Raw genomic sequence first — 18,187 nt, 5'->3', positions numbered from 1 at the left:
ACCTTTTAATCTCAACCTGTCAAAATAGTACTATGCCCTGACACTACAACTCTGAACCTGAAAATTGTACTACAGAATGAAGGAAAATTAAAAAGCACCTGATTCATTTGCATCATCTTCCACAACTATATAGAATTTTAGCATGTCTTCTGTGATTCCTCACTACTGCAGGCTAAATCTATTTATCAATTACCAAATACTTAAATGTTTGCTTACTACATGCTTTACAAATACTTACTCTCATAAGCCTGTCAAGTAAGTACTATTATTCTCATTTTATAAATGGAAACCACGTAGTGTGTTGTTGCTCTCTCTGATTTCTAATTGTTCTCTGAAATACTTTACTTCTTTGATTTACAACTTGAGAGAAATCTAAACAATTCAGCCCTATATATTATATATATATACACACACACACACACGTATATAAAACTCAGCACAAACTGCCTCTTTCACTCTCATTTCCCCTCAACATTATCACTACCTCTACATGATCATCTTTTTACTGTCATGTAACAGAAGTGTTTGTCTCTGCGCCCTCTCCCTACCTCTTCCCCCAATCCTATACACTTTCTCTTCCAGGTTGCACAATTAACTTTTTGATGTTGTCACTAATCCTTCTCTTCTTGTTATTTCATTCTCTTAAGAATAATTAAAAACAAACTGCATCCTCTGCTTAAGACTTTTATCATTTAACTTCTGGGACCATTCAACCTGTTTCTATGGAAAACTTCTAATACCGTCTAAAACTTCTTGTTGTTCACTTATTTAAGGTGCCCAGGGGATGGGACACTTTAGAAATGATGAAGATTTATGTCCAAATCTGTTAAAAGCAAGCAAATGGAGAGCATTCTCTGAGCCTATTACTTAAACAAAGAAAAATAATAGCACCTATATTACAATATTATTTAAAATGAAATTTAAAAAAGTTCAGCTCAGTGCCTTAGTATAGGTGTATATATGAACTACCAATTCCTTTCTTTCCTCTTACTAATGTGCTAATATGGCTTCTGTTATCTCCTTCTCTAAAAACCACTGTTTCAAAACCCATTACTAGTGTCTTACTGAATTCAATAAACTTTCATTTTAATTATCTATTTTTGACATTTGGAAACTACTAAAACAATCCCTCTCAATAACATGTCTACAGCCTAGGAAACGTTCATGTAATGCTTACCTGCCTTTCTGTAAGCTTCACAAAAACGGGATTAAATTTGTCTATCTTATTCAACACTATACTCTTGAGCAAATACTACAGTGCCTGACTCCAATAAAAGGTACTAATAGTATATTTTGGGTGATAGTAACTCTTTAAAATATCAGAATCATCACTTTCTTTTTAAGAGTTAAAAAGAATTCTGGAAAATAAAAATTGATTGTATTAGAATTAAGCACTACTCATCTTCTGAGGATTCTGGCTTTAAGAAAACTTTAAGTTGACAGCTAAACTGAGTTACTCATTTTTCCTACCTTTAATGTATACACAAAAAATAGAGATGTAGAAACAACAAATCATGAGCACATTCTTAGTTTCTTTCTAAACAAAATGATTAATATAAAATAGTTTCAAAAATCTGATAAGCAGGAGTACCACATCCATCTATTCACTATAAGGTCCTGGAACAGTTATTTTTTTAAGACTGATGTGCTGCAGAGCTAGCTACTTTAACATATTTTCTAGTTTATATGGGCTCTTAAAAAATTCAGAAAAATATACGAAATTAATTAAGTTTGTTGAAAATAATTGTCATTTTACATGCCAAGATACTTAAGATACTACAACCCATAATAATTCTCTGTTAGGATGTATTATTACAAATGTCCAAAAACACTTTGTTCAAGGAAGTAATGTTTCACTGTTATTTCCCACTGGTTGTATTAAAGTAATTCAAATTAAAATCTGAGAACACTATGGTATACACAGAAAAAAGGACTTAGGTTCTCAAACTTTTTTAAGTGTGAAACTAAAACATAAGAGCATGGTCCTGGAAAATTAGGATTATAAGTAGTACCAATATTTCACATAAGAGTAAAATTTTAGCTGATCCTGAGCAAGCAAACAAAAAAGGAGTGCCTCGGGTACAGATGAAGATGTGGGAAAGAGCATTAGGCAGAAAGGAAGGTTATGAGCAAAAACACAGATGCGTACAGAAAATGTACATTCAGGCAAACAATACTGTAGTTAACTGTTTCTGAGTGGCAAATGACAAGCGTGGAAGGATAAACCAGGTTGAATAGTGAAGAAACCTGAATACCATTCTAAGGATTTATTTACCATATAGTTAAGGCCAATAAGGGTGCTCCTTAAAGTTTAAAAGGCTGTGACATGACCCACACTTGGTTTTTTGAAGGACATCTTTAGGAATGAGACAGGCTGGGGGAAGATGGGAGGTAGGGGGAAGAAAGAAAGAAAAAAAAAAAGACAACCCTGTAACATTCTGCTATAGATTGAATTTTGTGTCCCTTCCAAAATCTTATGTGAAACCCAATTTCCAATGTAATGATACTGAGCTGGCACCTTTGGAGGTAATTAGGTCATGTGAGTGCAGCTTTCATTGTGATTAATGAAGTTATGAAAGAGATCTAAACCCCTCACCCATTCCATGTGAGGATATAGTGAAAAGACTTACAAACAAGGGTCCTCACTAAACACCTAATTTGCCAAGACCTCGACCTTGGATTTCCCAGCCTCCAGACCTGTGAGAAATTAATTTCTGTTGTTTGTAAGCCACAGATCCTATGGTATTCTATTATAGCAGCCAAGTGGACCAATGCAATGACCTGACTAATGAGATGAGTATGAAATGACTTGACAATGTCATGAGGTCCATAGGTCAAAATTATTTTCAAAAAACCAAGATATTATTTGCCCTTTTCACCGTGTTGACATTTGAACTAATAGTACAAAAGCAATAGTAGTGTGAAAGGGTTAGCATCTTCCTAGCACAAATCAAAGCAGCAGGAACTAAATTGCCCTAGTAGTCACCTGTATTCTTCACTGGCATTTGCAGTATGCACTTGCAGTAAAAGAAAAAAAAAACAAAAAAACGCCATTTTCACTAAAGAGGTCTTTGATGAAGCAATAAAGACTATTAATTTTATTAAATCTGGTTCTTTGAATGCTATTAACGTAGTATTACTGAGTAGTAAATATTAAGTCTAGTCCCTTGAGCAATGTTCTGTGCAATGAATGCATAAATCACTTCTCATATAAAGTTCAATGACTTGTTATTAAAGAACACAATCGTGTGATTGAGTTGTGAGCTTAACTAACTGCTTTCCCATGAAACATCTTTAGCTTTGTGCAGTGGCAGTATCGTAGCCAATGAGGTTTATCCGAGGCGCGATTATTGCTAATTGAAACATCTTTATTCGAAAAAACAAGTATGACAAACTATGGTTGTTCAGACTATGGTACTGGCAGACATTTTCTTGAAAAAATGCATGAAGCCTATCATCTCAAGAAAAACAAACTTGTTGCCAATGATAAGATCTGAGTTTTCAAGAGAAAATTAAATTTTAGAACACTTGAAACCACCACTGTGAACATAACAGATTCCTAATACTTAAAAGGGTTTTCAGATGAGATGTGTGTGATATTACCAAAAGAAAAGCAAGTTGTCATTCCAAATATTCATGCATTAGATGGGTAGGCTGCAGGTTGCATGATGACCTTTCAACTTAAAAGTCTCAAAGGTCTTGTGAAAAGTCAGAACTAGAATTCAAGTCGCAATTTTCCAGTCTAGTGTTCTTCCATAGTTCTAACGCAATTTAGTGCTCCAGTCCCAGTGCCTTCCTCCCACCCCCGGATTTTGGAGTTTTAAAGTACCGATCGTCTATTTAGCCCATTTTCTCCATGTATACACAAGTGAACTCACACACTCTGCTAATGGCAACAGTTACTAAGACACACTTTAGTCAAAAGCTAAGTAGGTTAACAGATGACAAGAAGGATGTGAGATACAGAAATTATCTTTGTCTAAGGTACAATTAACTACTAACAACAATCAATCTAACCTGTGCCTAGAAGATGAGGGAGTCCTCCTCCTCCTAGAACGTGATCTTGACCTTGAGTGCCTTCGTTTTTCTTCTTTCTTATCTGGATTTAAAAAAAAAAAGAATATGGACTTAGAAATCATCAAATAGATTATGCCCATTCAGGAGTTATTCTAAGAAATATTATCTTAATTTTCAGATTTTATGTAACATCCTTAAATGGTTTATGATTTTTTCTAGACTTTCGGTAGATCCGAATTAGACAACTGATTTTCAACTAACCGAAGGTTCCTTTGACTCTTTCATTTGTACCAGACTTGGAAGGCTGTGATGTACTGTCCATAAACAAGCTATGAAAAGGATTATCCTTCTCATTCTTTATAGGTTTCTAAATGAGGAGTCCCTTTTTCCATTCCTAGGTTCTACTTTCCCAAATATAGCTATAATTTACCCAGTTTAAAACTTTATTTTCATGTGTTATGTATTAATAACATTTCCCCAACCAGCACTTAACTGTAAGATAAATACATTTAATAGATTTATAATAAACAGAAATACAGACATTTTAAATTCTTGGTCCATTAAAATGTTCCTTCTTTACCACTTAAGTCTATGCTCCTCTGCTAAATAAATTCCTGTATGTTTATGTTAAAGTGGTTGATAAACAGGCTCCATATTTGGTCTTCAATTCCACAAAGTCATGATGCAATTCACTGTTCTCACTATACTCTGTGACAGAACTGGGTTTTAGTAAGCTAGCTCTCTTTCTTAATCTGTCTGAACATCCTTCTTCCTCTCCAATTTTCAACTGTGTAAGTTAGGAGACAGATCTAGATGATTTGACTCCCATTTCTTAGTTTTTAAATAATACAAAAGCAATTCCTTTAACTTGGGACTTAAGAGAAATAAAGATTGCATTCTTCACACATGACTATAATCAAAGAGACACTGAGTTCTTTCACATTTAGACCATTTCATTATCAGGAGTCAATTTATTGCAAATGTCAATATTAATAATAAATTAACAAAAATCTTGGCGGGGAGGGGAATTCATAAATAAAACACTTTTAGTATTTCCAGTTATTAGTTTTCAATGAAAACAAAAAGTTACAGCATGGTGTTCTAGCTTTGGGGTCACATACATCCAAGCGGTGTATCTAAAGCTCCTACTGCTTGCTTTGTTGGCCTTGGACTAATTAATTCTCTTGATTAAATAACAGACACAAAGCACTTAGAATTAATTTTTCCAATGTTACATGTATAATTATCTCCCTAATACTATACATACCTAAAACCTTCCCATTTTTTAAAAATAGGAATGAAAAATTAGTAAAACATTATTTAATCGGGGAAAAAATAATCCAGGACCAAACAACCAATCTATATAGGCAGACAATAGGATAACCATTCATTTCATCTCAAAAAGACAGTCTGCAAAGAACAAGGCACTATTTTTAGGTATTTACTTTTCTTTAAACAAATGTCGTAAGAGAAGCATCTTCAGTAGGTTCTCTAGGTCAAATAAAAGCTGAAATCAATTAGGCTATCCCAATATAGGCAAACATAAATCCAGGCACTACTATTAAGGAATGCATCATTCTTTGAGGGAGGGTGTAGAGTGCCTTGTAGGATGTTTAGCTACATCCTGATCCTCTACCCGCTAGAGATGCAGTTGGTACCAGCACGAAAATTAAGTATCTCCAGATTTCAAATTATGTCCAGGTGACACGTTGCCTGCCCTGACCCAGATCACTCTACTACATGCTCTTTTATCAGATTTTGGAAAATTAAAAAATGATTACAGTATTACTCAACATATTCCCAAACTTATGCAATAATCATTTTCATCAATAATCCTGTAATTTAAAGTTCAACACAACTGCCTAACATATTTTACCTGGTTCTATAGCAGCAGAAATTAGGGACTGTGCTTCTCGTACTCTCTTCATGGCTTCCTCTATTTCTTTACTAGAGGTATCTGATTTCAGACTTGGTGAAACAAGACCAGCAGCTACATGATTCAACCTGAAACAAAACCAAAAATTGAGAGCTGAAGTATTTAAAAATGCACAACAGTATTACAAATAAATGTGTTAATGTTTTATATATCATTTTAGTAAGATACTACTTGAAAAAAGGGGAGATTTCATGTTAATTTTGGTAAAACCATGTGTAGTATAGTATCCTTTTCAATATTTATAATCTGCATTTTAAAAGATTGAGAGACACCTGGAAAAAGAAAAATACCTATTATTTTGCTAAACATCCATTAACTTTCCATAAACACAAGTTGAGAAATGCTAGTACCTGGGAATATGCAGATGCTGAAGATTTTTGATTAACAAAACTTTTCCTTCATATGATTTAAAAGCTTTCTACAGCAGAATTAAAGAGTATTACTTGTAAGGTTGAAGATGGACAGAAAATGAGGCAGAGGCCAATGGCACACCAAAGTTACTCATGAAATTGCTGACTGGAAAGATGGACCTTCTAAAAGGTTTACAACATGTGAAAAAAAATTATAGACAACGAATATTAGTTAATTATTTATGGAGAAAGGGCAATGTAAACAAGAATGGGTTCAGAAGGAATTTCAACTGTACTGGTGTTATATTGCTGGGTGGTTGCTACATGCTAAGATCTTATCAGATAATTTTTAAGAAAAAAGGCACTAATTACTACAGTCAAATAATTCTGTTGTCCCTCCCCCCACACTCTCCCACTTATTTATAGTGAATATCACCAAGCAGAAAAAGCGTTAAGTTCAAATTTAATATAATACCAGGAAATTATGAAGTAAAATATCTCATGACTTTGTTATATATCGACTAGAGAACGTTACAGCACAAAGAGAACATTTCAAAGCACCTAAAAAAAGATGTTGGTATTATGTGACATGTACTAGTCTTTTGCTCTGGGATAGTGTTTCCTTCCCTTCTGTGTCCCTGACTCCTATTCATGCCCCAGGCTCAGCATCTCTGATCTTAAGTTCTCCTTGTAGTAAGTTCTCATAGCCCCAGTGTATTTCCTCTTATTGTATGCACACACTTTACTATATTTAAATAACGTCTCCATTTCTGACTAGAATATAAATGCTATGAAGGCACAAGCGTATAGTAGTACTCAGTATACATACATTTTTCAAATGAATCAACTAAAGAACATTTAGCTCTTTTCCTGTCATCCTGGCAGAACATATTCACAACTGTTCTGAAAGACTCAACTTATACTGAAACAAAACCCTTTAAAGATGGGCTTACCTCTGAATTTTTCTCGTTTCTAGAAAACAGAATTATGTATTGTATAACTTGAAATAACTTTCTTTTTTTAACTACCAAAGCGTAACTTCTCCATTCACATACTATATCCACATCACCCAATGGAAACACAGAAAAAAATCCTTACTTGGGATCAACAGTACTCATAAGCTTCAGCAACTGATCTGCAGCAAGAGACTGCAAAAACAAAAATGTAACAACAGTGAGAATACATAAAATAAATGACTATTTTATTTTCTCAGTATGTTGAAATGCCTTAGGACAATCAGGCCAACGTACAAAACGTAACATTATTTTAGGCACACTGATGACCAATAGAAACATAGTGCCAGTGAAATACATCATGTTAAGTTGAGCTGCTTTAGCAAGTTAAATATATTATTAGCTGAAAAGTCTAGGTTTTATAGAACAGCTACCTCTTGCTTGTTTTGAGACTTTCTGAGGAGGTAACATTTCAAAGAAATGTGTAAAACATAACTCCAAGTGTTCAGGCAGTATAATAAAATTTCCACAAAGTAAGGACTTCAGAAAAAAGTTTAGCCAAATAACAATGAGAGAAAACAAAAATTTCCGAGTAACAAGAAAACAAATTATGAACCTACATTCCCATCCTTTCATGATTATTTTTTCTGACTCCAAACATACTGATATATTGGCTTTCCGTGAAACTACTCTGAACTACATAAAACGAGAAATTCTTTAATGGTCAAGGGGCTAATAATGCAGTGGCCTTTTAAACTTCTCATTAACAAGTTTACATAAAAAAATTATTACTATACTGTAGCAATCAGTTATCTCCCATTCTGGAAATGCAAACTTAACAGTTAATAGAACGAATTCTTTAATCATAAAAATGAGCTCAAAGTTGAAGGGTATTCAGTTATACCTGAGAGTTCAAGTTTGCTCCAGGAAGCCCAAGTGCAGCAAGGGCAGGATCAAGAGTAGGAGCTCCCAAAGCAGCCAATGGAACAGCGCCAATCTGTGAAATTTCAAATTTTATTTACTTAAAATTTAATTTCTATTCCTGAAATTATTTTTTCCTGTTTAAAAGACCTAAAATAACTAATTTAAGTCTGAGCTATGTGGGCTCTGTTGCAACTACTCAGCTATGTATGCTACTGTAGCTTGAAAACAAAGATAATACTAAATGAACAAGTGGGCATGGTTGTCAAATCAAAATTAACAAAAACGGGGATCTGGACCAAGGGCTGTAGTTTGCCTACTACCCCTGCAATATACAATGGCCTCATTTCTCACTCATTACAGCACATTTATCCCTAAAACCAGAAATTAGAAAAACATAAAAAACTTTTATATATTCATGTGCCAACAATTTGTATTTGTTCCTTCTCAGCTCCAAAACCACTGTTCTTTGCCCCTTTTGTGATAATGAATGCAGCACCCTTATAAGCATTTCTCCCTCAACAGCTGGTGTGATGTCAAGCTTTATCTGTAGGGGGAGCCAGAAGGACACTGGAAGGGGTTTCTCTTCGTCGTTTCTTTGTTCACTTTCTGATGGTTATTGCAGTGGGATGCAGTGCATTTCACCTCTTTATTTATTTGAAAGAGAGAGAGAGTGAGCTCGCGCCTCAGCATAAGCAGGGGGAACGGCAGGCAGAGGGAGAGGGAGAAGCAGGTTTCTCGCCGAGCAGGGAGCCTGATGCGGAACTTGATCCCAGGACCCTGGGATCATTACCTGAGCCAAAGACGGCCTCTTAATCGACTGAGCCACCCAGGCGCCCCTGGCTTTCACCTCTTTAATGAGTTTCAGTACCATCCTTTTGGGCAGCTTCTTACAAGTTCTGTGGGCACCCCAGAGAACTTCTGTACTATCCAGCCTTTTGAAGGAGATCTGAAACAGCCTTCAGGGGGAAGAGGAACCCCCTCATCTAATGTTTCCTGTGTTCTTTCTTCCTCAGATCTAGAAGTACTAGTTGCTTCCTATATCTGTGATTACTGTATATTCATTGGCGTTCCACTAAGTAATCTCCTATTACTAGTTAGTAATTCTTTATATTAAACTTTCCCTTAAGTTACTGTGTGTGGGTTTTTTTTGTCTCCTGCCTGACATAATTCTAATCAATAGTAGATACAAACCATGCAAAGTCCTATTGGAGGCAGTCTGACTTTCTCTGTAAGAACTGTGCTAAGAGTTCTTCTAGCTTCTAATAATATTTAGTGAGTAAAAGATAACAAACTTTCTGTACTTTAACTATAGTTTATGGAGTACAATTAAAATAGTGTCACTATAAAGTGTCTACCTTAGTTATTATACAATTTTATACACTGAAGGAATCAATCTACAAATTACCCAGATCCTCATAAGTAAAAAATGAGGATTTAAGTGACAAAGTCATACTCAAAAAAGATGGGAATTCTTGACTTCATCCTTTTTCTGACTTAATAGTTAAAATTATTCAGACAGGCAAAATGATATAATAGAAAAAAATGCTGTTATAAAATTCTAGTTGAGGCTTGCTGTTCGATATTATCTGTGAAACCACTCACTGACCAGTTACAATCTCTCTGAGTAAGAACACATGAAATTTAAAGAGCTTTTTAGTTCTAAAACAACATGCTTTTTACAGCATCCTATCAGGTTAGAAACATTACCTAGCAAAAATCTTCTCCAACTTTATTTCATCTTCCCCTTGTTAAAAATCTCCATTAAGAATTCATCTTTATTTCAAACCATGTACTTAATTCAAACCCCAAGAGCAAAAGATCAAAGGGCATTGAGAAAGAAAAAAAACAGTAAGTCTCAATTACACCTTTATTTTCTTTCTGGGTCCAAATGAACATACTATTTTTAACAGCATGTTCAACAGAAGTCTTATGCCTCATGAGATTCCAGCCCTACCCCCTCACCCGCCATCCACTGGTTCCTTATTTTGAGAGCTAGTAGAAAACGAAATACAACAGATTTATGATTTTCAGACTGTTCTTCAAATGCAAACTCCCAAGAGGCGTGGTATCACTCTGTGAACTCTACTCATTATAGCACTTAAAAAGCTCGAGTATGTTTAGGTTTATCCACAATTCTATGTTCCTTTCTATCCTTTAAGATTTCAAATGGAACGAGCAGTACCTGGGTAAGTGGGTTAGGGGTAGGCAGGAGTCCACCACCAGGCAGAAGACCTGCCACTGCATTAGCTGGTGCCAACAGAGACAAAGCCTTAGTCTCATCAGGAATAACTCCTGCAGAGAAACATCCTTGCATTAGAACACACTTTTTTGCAAGACAGAAAACACACAAAAACACCCAGAAAAAGTCTCCCTGATACACCACCTGAGTTTGTTGAAAGTACTTATGTTCGCTAAAATATAAAGCTTGACTTCTATGATTATTTATCATTAATTTTATGTCAGAATGAAACTTCAATGTGTGAAAATTTGTTTCCTTTTTCTCTACAAATGGTTAAGTTTCTAGAGTAAAAAAAAAATAGCACAATACACACTACTTTTTTGTTAACACTGCCAAGATTTCATCACCTGTACTCGATTTTTAAGTCATGAACCAAACGTAAGCAAGCACAGTCGGTTCTCCAGGGGTGTGCTCTCAACTTTCAAAAGCTGTTTTATGAACAACGACTCGTGTCGGCTGCTTCACTATAAAGCACACAGAAAAATCAAGATACACAAGACAAAAAAAGTTTGATTTAGGGGTTAATAATATGGTACAGTTACTATGATTTTCTTTTACACCTACCATACAAATTTTGTAAAAATTAAGAGAAGAAAAGTATGTAAAGGAAATATTCTGTTGGAATCAAGCGTAGGGCTTTTGCTGACTCATGAAAATGAATATGAATGTTTCTGAAGGTCTCTGAATACACACAGGATGTGTGTGTGAAAGTGAGTGAGTAAGAGAGAGAGAGAATAGGTAAAACAACATGGCACATTCCTTACCTGTATAGTAAAATGCTTTATATTCCAACATGTGCCATGGCTAACCATACCAAAAATGCTGCTACATAGTGTCAGTTCAAAAGCTAACTTAGCCAAACTCCTAAAGCCAAAAACAACATGTATGTCTGTTTTTAAAGCCTAATCTGTGTATTCAGATAAAATCTAAGGGCCCTAAAACAAATATTTATGTAGACAATTTAAATTCTATCCAACAGCAAAAGCCCTATACAGATGGATTAATCTGTTAATGTGCCCAAGCCCCCAAAATGAGAGTTCAATAATACAATTAAACTACATATTTGCAAATACCAGTAGTATTTCTGTAATACATATTAAGAAACTGCATCTCATCATAAAACATACAATATGTACAGGGCACTTAAGAGAAACTGGATAAGCTGCAGAAGAAAACTGTTGGGTGGTATTTTCAGCAGGGCCTGGTATATAGTTCAGGCTGAACCAGGGAAAAGAACTGTAAAACACAACAACAAAAAAGAAAAACCACTGTTAAATAAAGGTAATGGTTCCTTCCACCTATACTGAGAAGTGCCGATAATATAAACAAATGTATACTACACAGCACTGTTATCTTGCTTGTGTCAGAGCTGTCATCAATTTAGATACCAAGAGTTATGGAGGGGTGGGGGAGAAGATCATTTAGATATAGGGCATTAATGCATCAATATTAACAAACCTACAAAGATTATGGGATAATTTTGCATGCAAAATTATGTCTCAAGAGGATAATATTAAGTATCAACATCTTACTCAAATTAGTGCATTTGCAACATTTCTGGCAAACTAAAATCCTCTTGAATTTATTGTGAGACACCTGATAGAAGATCTGCATCCATTAAAAAAAAAAAGTCATGCATCTGATCCTCTGATTTAAAAAAGACTATTTAAAAATAAAACTACAATTTAAAAATAGCAATGAGGCCCCTCACCAGTTAATTTTCATGCGTCAAGAGTATTTTTTTTACTGCTGCTTTGATAGAACCATGAAATACTGCATGAATGTGTAGAAATGAAAGAAAAAGAAACAGACAAAAGAAACAAACATTAACCAAGGAACCTAAATAACCCCCAAATCCATTACTATTAAGAGTTCCTTCCAAATCCAGCTATCTCGGTTTTACCAATTAAGACTATTCCTTACCGTAGACTTTGTGTCTATTGTTCTAAAACACTGACCAAGAGCCAACACCAAAGTGTAAGAGCTAAAACTAGGGTGAATGGTGACAAAGGGACTGAGTACATCAGTTATTTAGCGGTGGTAACATTAATACAGCATACCATACCAATAATCAAATAAACCAAAAACAGATTCTGGAACTAAATATTTCTGTAATTCTATATACATTCCTAAACATTTCATTTACAAAACAGATCTAGAAAGGATACTATAGTCTGAAAATACTTATGAAAGCCAGTTATATGATATACTGTATTATGTTCAGGACTTGGGAACTATGATACTTAGCCAATAAGAATTCTTTAAATTTAAAGCCTAACTAAAGTTCTGCACATTACTCACATGATTTGAACTCTGTTTCAAAAACTGTATTTTACTTATCCTAAATCTGAATTCTGTAAATTTTCTCTTGGTGGTAAGTCTTACCCTACAACAGGCACACTGATATAAAAGAAATTGCTTAATCAAAACACACTAACTCAAACGTTTATCAGCATATATATTTTAAAACCTTAAAATAGGGCTCACACACTTTAATATCACGGAGACAGATGTACTATTATTATATAGCATGCCTTAATCCATCTATGAATGCAATTTAATTTCTTTAGAAAACCACAAAGGCATTTTTCTAAGTTTTAAGGACTAGACATTTCACAACTTTTACAAGGCATGGTGTAAATGTTCACACTGGTATTCAAAGATCTGAGATAGCATCTAAAGTTAACAATATCAAAATTCTGCTTCCACTGACCAGTTCATTAAGGGGAAAGCATTTAAATTCTGGTCAGCATATATTTTAAATTATTAGCTTAAAATCCAGTAATTTTATATTCCAGTGATTTCTTTGATCAAAATTTATAGTTACCGAAAAGCAAATAAGGTAGCAGTACATTGGGAACAAACTAATTATAAAATATGTTTCAGAAAATTTTACAAAATGGAATTAATATAGTGCTGTCTTGTCACAGTGGCTTTTTTAGATCCAAAACCCTGCTCATTATTTTTCTGTCAAATTACTTTAACAGCCTAAAATGTAAAAAGAGAGAAAATGTAGTTAACAAATGGATGGTTACACCAGGAAAACACTTGGGGGACTTGAGTGCTTGCTGGCCTTTAGTTAATGTCTAGAATCCCCTGTAGCTGCAGAGGACCCACTGTTTTTCAGTCATCTGGAAGAGTTTTGCATTTGCCTTCTCCACTACAAAAATCACACACACAAATAACAGAGAGAAGAATTTATTATTTAGAGATATCTAGAAAATATAGCAAGAATGAACAAGAAAATCTGGCATAAAAACAAATCACCCAGTGCCCATCTGGCACCTAAGCTACAGAAAATCTTCAACTTTCATAAAAACCAAAATCATTGCAACCCTTGGTATACTGGAATTCAAGGTGGGATATTTTTTTAAAGTTATCTGTGAGAGGAAGCACGACATAAATAAAACTAACCTAGTCATTTATTCAAAACAGAAATAACATCATGCATTTATTTGAAGGCTTCTACATAAATGTGCATGGAGTGAACCATTCACCTTCAGGGCTTTTTCATAAAACTCAACATTAAATTAACTAAGTAGGTATATCTTAAGAAATTACAATTAGGGATATGGTTTTAACGAACTTAAAATGTTTTAAAAGAAGGCAAAAAATTAAATATCTTATAAAAACAGGTCTGATTTCTAATTTTTAGAATTAAAAAAATCTGCAAGTAAAAATATGGACTGCAGTATAACAAGGGTTTCAAAATGTTAATAGCTTAAATTTCTAACATGCTACTAACGCTCACTCTAAAACTATACTGAGGTAGATGGTCATCATAGGATGCCCTCATAGGTAGTTAAACAAAGCACAAACCTTCTGCATATGGTACGACTATCAAAGCTCTGTCAACGAATACAGTGTTTGTCAGATGCTGTGCCACAACTGCTGAGTCCGGGTCATGGAACTTAACAAAGCAGACACGGGATGAGACTGGCAAAGGTGAATCACTAAAAAGTAAGCAAACAACATAAAAAAAGAGAAAAAGAATATCAGCTATAACACAAACATATGACTCACAAACCAACACTTGCATTCCAAAAGTAAAATAGGCAGATAAAAATACATACCATATGTGTTACTTTAGTTCACCACTTAAAAAGAAAATGACATTTCAAATAAGGTACTGCCCACTGAACTCACAAATTGCATGGAGACAAAAACAATCACTATTTATAAACTTACAGTGTATCAAGTTAAGAACAGTTTGAAACCGTAATCTCAGAGTTTGAGCTGACCACAAACGTGTCAACATTTCTTCCAAAATACCAATACCAGCTATTTTTAGTTATAAGTAAAAATAATTAGTTTTGGTTTAGAAAACTTTCCACTATTGGTAACTTTTCAGAGTAAGAAACAAAGAATTTCTACTTCAGGGATAAACGAATATTGCGGGAAGCACATCTATTTGACAATCAGTGCGTTTTCTTGACCTGCTTACTAACTGCTGTCCTTTTCTACCTACAGCGTAACTCCTAGGCATTATAAATAAATAAGGCTATTTTACTCTGAGCACCTTCAGAAAAACAAATGTTTACACACATGGAGATACATAGTACCCCCTAGTATTTTTACACAAAAATTCCCTCAGCAAATTGCTTTCTTAGGTAAAAAAGCACTAAAATGCAACCTATGGCAGGGTAAGATAGATTAGGCAGTGAGCAGGATTTTTGTTTTTTTAAATACAGAGTGGTTCAAATTTCTGCCACAAAACTCTGTGAAAGAGAAAAGTCCGGGTTGTTCCCTTAACTCCAAACCAAAAGTTGTTTGAAAACCAGTGTCTTAAAGTAGTAGTAATCACATCATCCCTGGATATACATATCACGGGGCGGGGGGGGGGGACACGGGATGACGAGACGACACGACACCCAGGCTCTCTACTCCACATCAATTAAACCAAGATCTTTAATGTACTGAACGCCTCCTCTTTATTTTAATTCTGTGACCATTTTAATATGCAACCAGGATAAATAAGTGCTTTATTATAACAAGCCAGTTGCATCTCAAGATTCAATAATGAAAAGGTAAATCCTATAATAAATTTGGCTGGCTTTAGAACAGGGCTTACGGCTAACTCTTCTAATGAATTAGATTTTCATGTATATATAAAAATGTAATTACATCAGATTTGGTTACACTGGTATTTCAGAGATAAGTTTGTTGTTGCAAAGAAAATTTTCCTCATAATTTGAGCACTAACATGAAGCTACTATATAGCCCAAGAACTCAAACGCATTAGAACTTTTAATGTTTCCTGAAAGGCACTGCCCATATACCAAGCACAGATCCAAATAATCTAGGTTCAAAGCGAAGTTGACAATACTGTCTATTCAAATGGAATTTAAGGCATCTTGTTAAGGAACCTTACTGCCAAATGTTTTTGAAAGGATACAGTGTTTTTTAATGTGGATACAGTGTTTTTTTAATGTGAACCACTACTGGTCTAAAATTTAACAATGTTGCACCCATAATAGCGGAAAGAATGCCATTTCAGCGGTTTAGCTATAGCACTTTGTATCTCTTTTCTTAAACATCCACGTTTTTACCACAAAATTAAAAAAGCTCTTTAAATGATGCTATCCCTTCATTTTTAACACCTAACATAATGGTTTGGGAAGTAATAGACATTTAAACTTTTTTTAAAAAAGATTTTATTTATTTGACAGAGAGACAGAGAGAGAGAGAGACTGCGAGAGAGGGAACACAAGCAGGGGGAGTGGGTGAGGAAGAAGCAGGCTTCCCGCTGAGCAGGAAGCCCAATGCAGTGCTTGATCCCAGGGCCTTGGGATCATGACTGGGATCATGACCTGAGCCAAAGGCAGACACTCAACGACTGAGCCACCCAGGCGCCCTTAGATATTTAAGTTTCTAAAAAAGCGATCTCTACCATTTCTTTGACACTATTGTTATTTGACTAAAGAAGAAAATGACTCTATAAAGTTCTTAAAGACTATCAATACAATGAAAATAGTTCTTTTAAAATAAAATTAGGAAATACTGCCTACATGCTTACTTAATTTGGCAATTAAAATGATTCCTATTTTTTCTATCCATTCACATCATAGCTATTACTTGCAGCTATTACTTGCTTATATCAAACCTGTAAGTGGTGGGGAGGTAAAAACATAAATAATTATATACCATGGAAAAGAGAGTCATAGTATGACAACTCAGAAGGGCAAATAATTCATTTCTCCTGATTTCAAACTTATTTAAAACCATTACTATTTGGGCCCACAGTCACATTCTTTTATGTTCTCAATTTATTAATAGAAGACACATGCTAATAAGATAGCATGTTAATTTCACTTTCAGACTGATGCCTGAAATTTTCATACCTTAGAATTCTCTGCAAGTACCACTTCTAAAAATTTAACTTTTTTATTCTTTACCTTTAAGAATTAATACAGATGAGGTAGGGCAGATGATGAGAAGACAGGAAAGAGTGAGCCTTATATGATGCTTTTGTCTTTAGGTAAAGAGTGGCAGTATTTTTCCAATTTTTTTTTTTTTAATTAAAATGTCCTCCAAGGGTTGTTTCCCAGTCTTCTGGGATGCACATGGAAAAGTCAGATTTCTGTTTTCCATCAAGCCCAATGAATTTGAGACTCCCTTCAGAGGAGGACTCTGATTCCTAAAACCCACACTTGATATTTATGCCAACTAAAGTATGAGAACTAAAGTATGAAAACTTCTGGTTCCGACCACTGATAACACTTTTTCAACTCCTACCTTAATACTGTGTTAACCACTTCTGATAGAGAATTTTGAGCTTATAATTATAAACAAAGGCAATGTTCACCTGAAAATGTGACTCCGTTCACCTGATATGCCTTCTTCACTGTGTTCTTACTCAGTTATAAAGAAATACAGTAAAACGTCGCATGTAATAAAATATTTTAAAGATAACCTTACCAACTATAGCTACTTATACTTATCATCATTAAAGTAGTTTTGATGCTCACTTCCACAGCACATATATTAAAACTGGAATGATACAGAGAAGATTAGCATGGCCCTGTGTAAGAATAACACTCAAATTTGTGATGCATATCATACTTTTAGTTTTTTTCTACTAATATAGTTTTTGTTAGAATGTCTGCAAACTCTTCCTTAGTAATTTGTTTTTTTTTTTTTTTGATGTGAAAGAAAATCATAATTTTATTTTTGTTTTCCAGTTGGATGAGCAAAGGAGTTCAATGTCAGTTTGTGACTGAATTAACTTTCAACGATTTGGTCACTTTAAAAAATAATCTATTTTTGGTCACCGAAATAATTACCTAAGTAAGTTATTTAAGTAATTGATGTGAACCTTCATTTAATGCATAACTTTGACATAAGCTTCCCTGGGATCATTACCCAATAAACACTCCAGTTATAGTCTCCATTCTGAAATACACTAAAACCAAACATTTAAAGAAGACATTACTGTAAAAGAATGATTCCACTCATAAGTTCCTTATAAACCAAGGAAATCCTTCACCAAGTAGTAAAGGAGAATCACAACACTGGGGTTGAAATACTAATTCTGACACTGGTAGAGTGATTTGGAAGTACAAAACAACCTATGTGAATTTCAGTTCACTTGTTCATAGAACAGGTTTAAAATAAAAAAGGAAAGCATCTAGCATATACTAGACAATCAATGTTGAATTTCCAAAATGCATTTTAGGAACTAGAATTAGAGTTAGTAATTTTCCTTTAAAAGAGAGGGAATAAATGACGGGAACACCGAGAGATGCTTTCAAATAGCTCTAAGGGCTGT

The 18,187-nt window shown here is 34.5% G+C and overlaps 1 protein-coding gene and 2 non-coding genes across 12 annotated transcripts in view; 2 read left to right on the top strand and 1 right to left on the bottom strand.

Annotated features, from left to right (window-relative positions):
* Positions 1-18,187, bottom strand: part of SRSF11 (serine and arginine rich splicing factor 11) — a 44,835-nt gene that overhangs the window by 10,772 nt on the left and 15,876 nt on the right. For 9 of the 10 annotated variants that reach the window (XM_035726941.1, XM_027614114.2, XM_027614204.2 and 6 more), the window contains 6 exons: positions 14,239-14,372; positions 10,363-10,472; positions 8,161-8,253; positions 7,402-7,451; positions 5,894-6,021; positions 4,018-4,099 (listed from right to left, as the gene is read on the bottom strand). In XM_035726941.1, the coding sequence (XP_035582834.1) occupies positions 4,018-4,099; positions 5,894-6,021; positions 7,402-7,451; positions 8,161-8,253; positions 10,363-10,472; positions 14,239-14,372 (597 nt within the window). Of the gene's footprint in view, positions 1-4,017; positions 4,100-5,893; positions 6,022-7,401; positions 7,452-8,160; positions 8,254-10,362; positions 10,473-10,766; positions 10,884-11,546; positions 11,656-12,130; positions 12,193-14,238; positions 14,373-18,187 lie in introns of all 10 variants that reach the window. The other variant, XM_027614254.2, reaches the window with a different exon arrangement.
* LOC113917044 lies at positions 3,297-3,436 on the top strand. Its single transcript, XR_003518112.1, has one exon. It is a non-coding gene; the product is annotated as a U4 spliceosomal RNA (small nuclear RNA).
* On the top strand, positions 17,380-17,485 carry LOC113917267. Its single transcript, XR_003518184.1, has one exon. It is a non-coding gene; the product is annotated as a U6 spliceosomal RNA (small nuclear RNA).

This window comes from Zalophus californianus, chromosome 4, assembly GCF_009762305.2.
Source record: "Zalophus californianus isolate mZalCal1 chromosome 4, mZalCal1.pri.v2, whole genome shotgun sequence".
In the NCBI taxonomy this organism is placed as follows: Eukaryota; Metazoa; Chordata; class Mammalia; order Carnivora; family Otariidae; genus Zalophus; species Zalophus californianus.
The sequence above is the reverse complement of the archived record's forward strand: the minus strand, read 5'-3'. Positions and strand labels throughout refer to the sequence as shown.